A 6,000-nucleotide genomic window follows, 5' to 3' on the forward strand; every position below is an offset into this window, starting at 1 on the left:
CTGTGATTTATTACACTGTGGATATTGTTGGGTTTGTAAATTTTAATGATCACATAGATGTTATTTACATGTTTGCGGAGCTTCCAGCTAAGAAGATTTCTGTGTTGTTTTGAAATAAAATGCCTGYCCTACAAGTATTCTTAATTGCACTCTGGAAAATATTTGTCTCATATTTAGCAGTTGAGCGCAACAAGAAGTAACCTGGATAGGGATTTCTCAGAGGAAAACCCAAGGGTCAAGAACAGAATTCCCTGTGAGAATTAATCTTCTTTATTCATTAAATGAAAATGTATTGACACATGAGGAAACAATTCAGTGATTCTTGAAATATGTTTCCATTAACCTCTGACCTAGACTGGATGAGTAGAGTGAAACAATGTTGATTTTACTGAAAACTTTGGTTTTCARCATTCTCTTAGTAAATACAAAATTTACCAAACAGTGACCATTTGTTGATAGAATTTCCATTCAGTCACTTTTTTTTCATTATGCTAACTTAGAAACATTTTTCTTAAAAGGTGTTGCTGTCAAATATCTCTCCATTTAGGAACTTGTATTTATTATTATATACTTGTTAGAACTGTTGTGTTAAAATGAAGAAAACCATTTCAGGATAGCTTCCCTCTTATATTCAGGCATAGTGAGCACAGAAATATTTTTTTCATTTATGTGACCATCACTGACTGCATTTAGTATGTCATTCCTTGTTGTTTAGTTCCCATGATAGAGCTGTTCTGCTGTATTCCAGGGAGCATACAAGTGTTGCTGACATTTTGTCCATCATCTGTGTAAGCATCTGAGCTGCATGGAAGCAGTTGCCATGAACATACTTTCTTTCTCTTCATCTAATTTTTATTTTCACTGGTAAAGTATTGTCACTGTTCTATAGGTCCTTTGAGATGTAAAAGGAATAAAAATTACTTGCCTCTACACAGAAAGTGTAATCAGCCTTCTGCATGTGAAAATTCCAGGCCCAACCGATGGCATCACTAGAAATATGACTTGTGGCTGGTTTCATGACTTAAGAATTGTAGAGAATTTCTTCAATTTATTTTCTTGTTTTGTATTGCTGTTATTATAGGCATTTGAGTATATTATATAAATGTCCATGAACCACTGAGACAAGAAAACAAAAATATTCTACATGCAATTTGGAATCTGTTTCCTATTCTATTCACCAAGATTCAAAATCTGTCCAGTAAGATAGCAGCAGCTTGGAATTTGATCTGGGGCCATCTGATCTGTTGTTTTGCAAAGAGGATGTACAATAAAGGGCCAGGGACCTGGAAGAGAGCAGTTTCTTTTGGCATATTAGGACTGATTGTGGTAGCATTCTAAAGAAGACAGGTCACAGAACTTCTTTCCTGCTTCCAAATTATATTGTAAATATGCATCCTATTCCATGCAGTCACCATATAGTGTAGGATAAGTTTGGATAATTAATTTAAACCAAAAGTTTTGTCACTTCTTGCATTCTGAATGTGATAATATAAATACAATTAAATCTGAATAGCACGTGATCAGATCCAGCCAGGAGATCCTTGTAGCGTGTGTTTCCATCTTACATAAAGCTCRATTTTATATATTTTCTTTAAATTATTTAACTCTAAAAAGTTTATTTGTATGGAGAAATCATAATAAGAAAATCACTTTAGGGCTTAAATTAAAAACTGAGGTACATTAAAAAAATGCATATTACTGCTAGGAAACACTTTCTCATGTACTTGGTGAGGCAAAATTGATGAGGACTGATCCATATTGGWTACCTGTCTGATCTGTAAGAAAAGTGATTATCTTAAAATTCATTCTGAAGAACAAAGTTAATGTTCAAGTTACTTAAAGTTGGTATTAATATATTCTGGAATAGCACCATATGTATGAGGCTTGCTTTATAACACACTGAACTTTCTGGATACCTCTGTGTGCACACAGACATGCACAGCTGCCCACTCAGACATATTGCTGGTCAAGATTAATWGGTCTTTTATCTGACTGTGCACCGTTAGGGAACAATAAAGGTATTCCTTTACAAATTGTGTGGCATAAATTTGCATTGGTAGTAATTGCATCAATTAGCGCTACAGAAGACATTTAACGAAACAGAGACACATTTTGTTCAGATTATTAAATGGATTGGAAAGGTTAATAATAAGCCTTGAGCCAGAAAATGTTCTAGACTGATTTCCCCCCTCCTGGTTTTATAGTACAGTATTTCAAAATGCATTTGTCTCCAGAAAAGCAATTATCTCAAAACATACTTCTTCCTTGCCATCATACTTACTCTTTTTCTTCAAAGTCAGTTCTGTGTAACTAAAGTAATTTTCCTTTAATGCAATAGTATTTGTAGAGGAAGCTAATTAGTTAACTTGTGGTTTCTATTGTACATAATCAGATAGTTTACTAAGTTGCAATTAGTTGCACCATTCACGACCCAGTGAAAGGAACACAATTGCTTAACTGCTTGGAAGAGCCTGAGGTTRCAGGAGTAAGTGAAGTGACATAATTTTCCTTTCTAAAACATTTTATATTGATTCCTYGTTTGAAAGGAGTGAATTTTCAAAGCCAACACTTGAGATTCAAACAAATATTTGTGTTTGTAGTTGTAAATCTAATTTCTAAATTACAAATCTAATTTCTAAATGTGCAGAACTTCCATTTATGTTTCCACATAGTCATTTTTTTTCTGGGCACAGTCACACTTTATCACTGTAAAGAGTTCCAGGACATGGCATRTATGAAATTCTAGTTTAGAGTGGAATGAATTACATGTTGAGAGACTCCAGGAACTACTCAGTTGCAGGAACTCAGGCCTCTAATACCACACTGTATAACCTGAGGTACTCCTGCTTACAGCTGYTACCCTTGGGCATGTGAAATGGAAATAGAATCTACATTCAGGCAACTCTGTCCCGCCCCTGATTCCCTCTGTTGGCTGAAACAGGAACCACGGAAAACTATCTCAGCTTGTGCCTGTGTTTGGGCACATGACCCCTACACTGAAAGTCTYAGGAACAGACTTTGTAGGGCTTCAGAATATTCTATTTCCTAGAAATTCAGTAAACAATTAATAAGAATTTCTTTCTCAACTTAGAAAGCYTTCATTTAGTCTAATAAGCAAAGTAAATACATTTATTTCACCACTATCAGTTAATAATCAAAACAACTAGTGCATAGGCATAATTGTCCAAGAGTTGTATGTTTGATATTTGAAAAAACAGATTGTCTTGCTAACCTCTGCTTTGAAAGGAGGTTCTCCCAAATTAGACAGTTTGATTTAACTGGACTTCAGAAGTATACAAATAGTTAATATTGKTTTTTTTACATATTTTGCTGTCTGTTCTGATAAGAATGGCCAATACTGAATTCTTGGCAGCAGCTTTTGAACTTTACATTTTTCTTACAAGGTTCCAGAGAGACACAACAGGAGTATGCAGGGCTAGGATAATATGTTTTGGTAACAAACTTAATTTTCAAGATTTCTAGAAAACTTAGTAAAACTCATTTGTGACACTGACCCTTTGCAATAGGATGGCTGTGGTGTCTTGATTTTGTCTCTGAGGTGGGAGGCTACCTGAAAACGATTACCCTGGTGGGCTTCAACGCAGATTTTAGGTTTTAAGAACTATCTCAGAAAGTCAAAGGGAGCAATCTCTGAGCCACCATCTTCAACATTTTTAACTGGAGAAGGTAAAGTGCTGTCTTTTTTAGATTCTTGTGGAAAAAGAATCTAAAAAATAACTTACATTTTTTGTAAAAGCAGATTATAAATTTCACACTTTGGAAAGTCTGACAGTACGTAATTTAGGCTGAGTAACATGATTTGATGCTTTTTCATAGACCAATGTTGAAGCCTGGACCCACCTGGCTTTGTACCACAGGTCCAAATGTTTTTTTTTTTATATTTGCTAGAGCTATTGGTCCATTTTCTAAAATATATAATGCATTTTCTATCAGCTATGATTTTACCTTTCAGTTCTGATCATCTACCTACTGTAATTRCAGCCTTCTTCAGAACAAGATCATCTCATATTATTGGTAGATTTWGCTGTTAATTTCATTCCAGAGAGACAGCTCTCCATGGCATAAGTTTTTATCTTACCAGTTATTTCCTATGTACAGAAGAAGAGATTGTGAAAACTTCTGTGTAAAATTTCAATTGCCAAATACAGGACAGGTAAATTTATATTGGATAAAGCTGCAAGACTTCTAAAAAGTTTTTAGTTTGGTCAGTGTCCTCATTCCAGCTTATTTGATAAACTGACTCTTCCACTTTAACTGGCTCTGGACTCTCTTGTACATTTTCTATTGAGRTTGAGAATTTGGGCTTTTTATGTACTTTCTGGAGGTGTCACTTGAGTAGATGAGTGTCTATATTTAGGAGTAAAAAATTCTTTTTTGCTTGCTATTTTATTTCACAGAAAACAGGAATCCTCCAATTSTAATTATATGTCCAGAACAAACCATGCTGTTATTGTAGGTGTTTTTCTGTCCATCACTGTGGTATGTCACAGCCTGGGGTTAATTAGGTAAAGCAAACCCTCTCATGAAGAGGAGGTTATGTTGACTTTTTTGTTTGGTATATGATGGAATGTTAGTTGTTTGGCTCATATCACAAAAAGGAAAACATTTTTTAGAAGTAACCACACTGAATGTGTGATTATTGTACACAGTATATATATATATTTACTGTTCTGATTTTATAAATATTGCTGCAAATTTTAACAGTATTCCTTAAAATGTCYGCTGAGTTGTTGGGCTGCAGAAATGTTTTCACACTCTACTTACATATTGATTTTTCTTTATTTCCAGGTCCAGTCTGGGTATGACRTTACTCAGTATGAGAATATTTTTCCTCTGTGCATGATTCTGGAACAACTTCTTCAAAATGAGACACAAGAAAGTAACATTTCAAGCTCAGACTATGAAGGAGAAGAAAAAATCAAATTTCTGGAGAACCTTGATCAAATTATTCTTCATCTCTCAGATGAATTCCCTTTGTTTTCTTTATATTTATGGAGAGTGAGTGTTCTTTTGAACTCAGGTCAAATGCAAATTGATTAAAACAAGCAGCCTACTCTTTAACAGTGCATTTGTTGTGGGATTTCATTGGAGCCAGACAGGGAAATTGTGGTTATTGGAAAACATTTACTTGAAACTACTATTCTATACAGCAGTTTCAGAGATAATGCAATTTATTCCCAATTTTGAATACAGAAAAAATGTAATAATCCACATGCCATTTTGAATAAATGCTGTTTCTTATAACAGAAAACAACGTGTTGGTGTTTGCGCACATAGTGAAAATGGAACAAAGGAAGTTGTTTCAGGTGCTGTTTAAAATAAACACATAAAGTTTGAAATCTTTTTTTTTCACAGCATACAAAAAGACAGTACTTTGTATCCAGAGATGGCATAACCAAATGGCACTTACATACAGGAATTTGGAACAGTAGCACAGCTCTGGAAGCATTGAGGTACAGTGAGAGTTTCCCTTCCAATGCCATTGCAGCAGTCTATACACACACTTTCCTCTCTGCGAAAGTGCTGTAATGGTGATCTGGGCTCTCCTTATTTGTTTAGTGCAAAATTAAATAGTGCAGTGAAGCACATTAATGAACACCTCAGCTTTGGTGGGGGCAAAAACCCCTGCAATCAGAATACTTAATAGATTATTGTCTCCTGTGTTTTGGAGATTTTACACCAAGAAGGAACTTGCCTCAAGATGAAAATGCACAAAGGTATGCATGTCCATTTAGATGTCTCCTTGTAGCTGGGATACCTAATGTATTAAAYACTTGCAAAACAGCCCAGTGTTTTGGTCTGGGTATCTAGCTGCTACCCCAAAGGACTTCAGATCTTCTCTAAGTCCTGTGTCACATTTTCTCTCTTGATGTAGATGCGTCTGGTACACTGGATTATCTTTAGTAGCACTATTAGTTAAAGGTATCTGCTTAGACAACTGAACTGAACAGTGGTGCTAGCATGATCTTAGATCTGTAA

The 6,000-nt window shown here is 35.0% G+C and overlaps 1 protein-coding gene across 1 annotated transcript in view; it reads left to right on the plus strand.

Annotated features, from left to right (window-relative positions):
* MEI4 (meiotic double-stranded break formation protein 4) overlaps positions 1 to 5,228 on the plus strand; it is a 69,573-nt gene extending 64,345 nt beyond the window's left edge. The window contains exon 6 of the mRNA XM_057368745.1: positions 4,810 to 5,228. Coding sequence (XP_057224728.1) covers positions 4,810 to 5,061 — 252 coding nt within the window. The 3' untranslated portion in view covers positions 5,062 to 5,228. The remainder of the gene's footprint in view (positions 1 to 4,809) is intronic.
* The last annotated feature ends 772 nt before the right edge of the window (positions 5,229 to 6,000 follow it).

This window comes from Malurus melanocephalus, unplaced genomic scaffold (genome assembly GCF_030028575.1).
Source record: "Malurus melanocephalus ecotype Western Australia unplaced genomic scaffold, MMel_1.1 scaffold_4, whole genome shotgun sequence".
NCBI lineage: Eukaryota > Metazoa > Chordata > Aves > Passeriformes > Maluridae > Malurus > Malurus melanocephalus.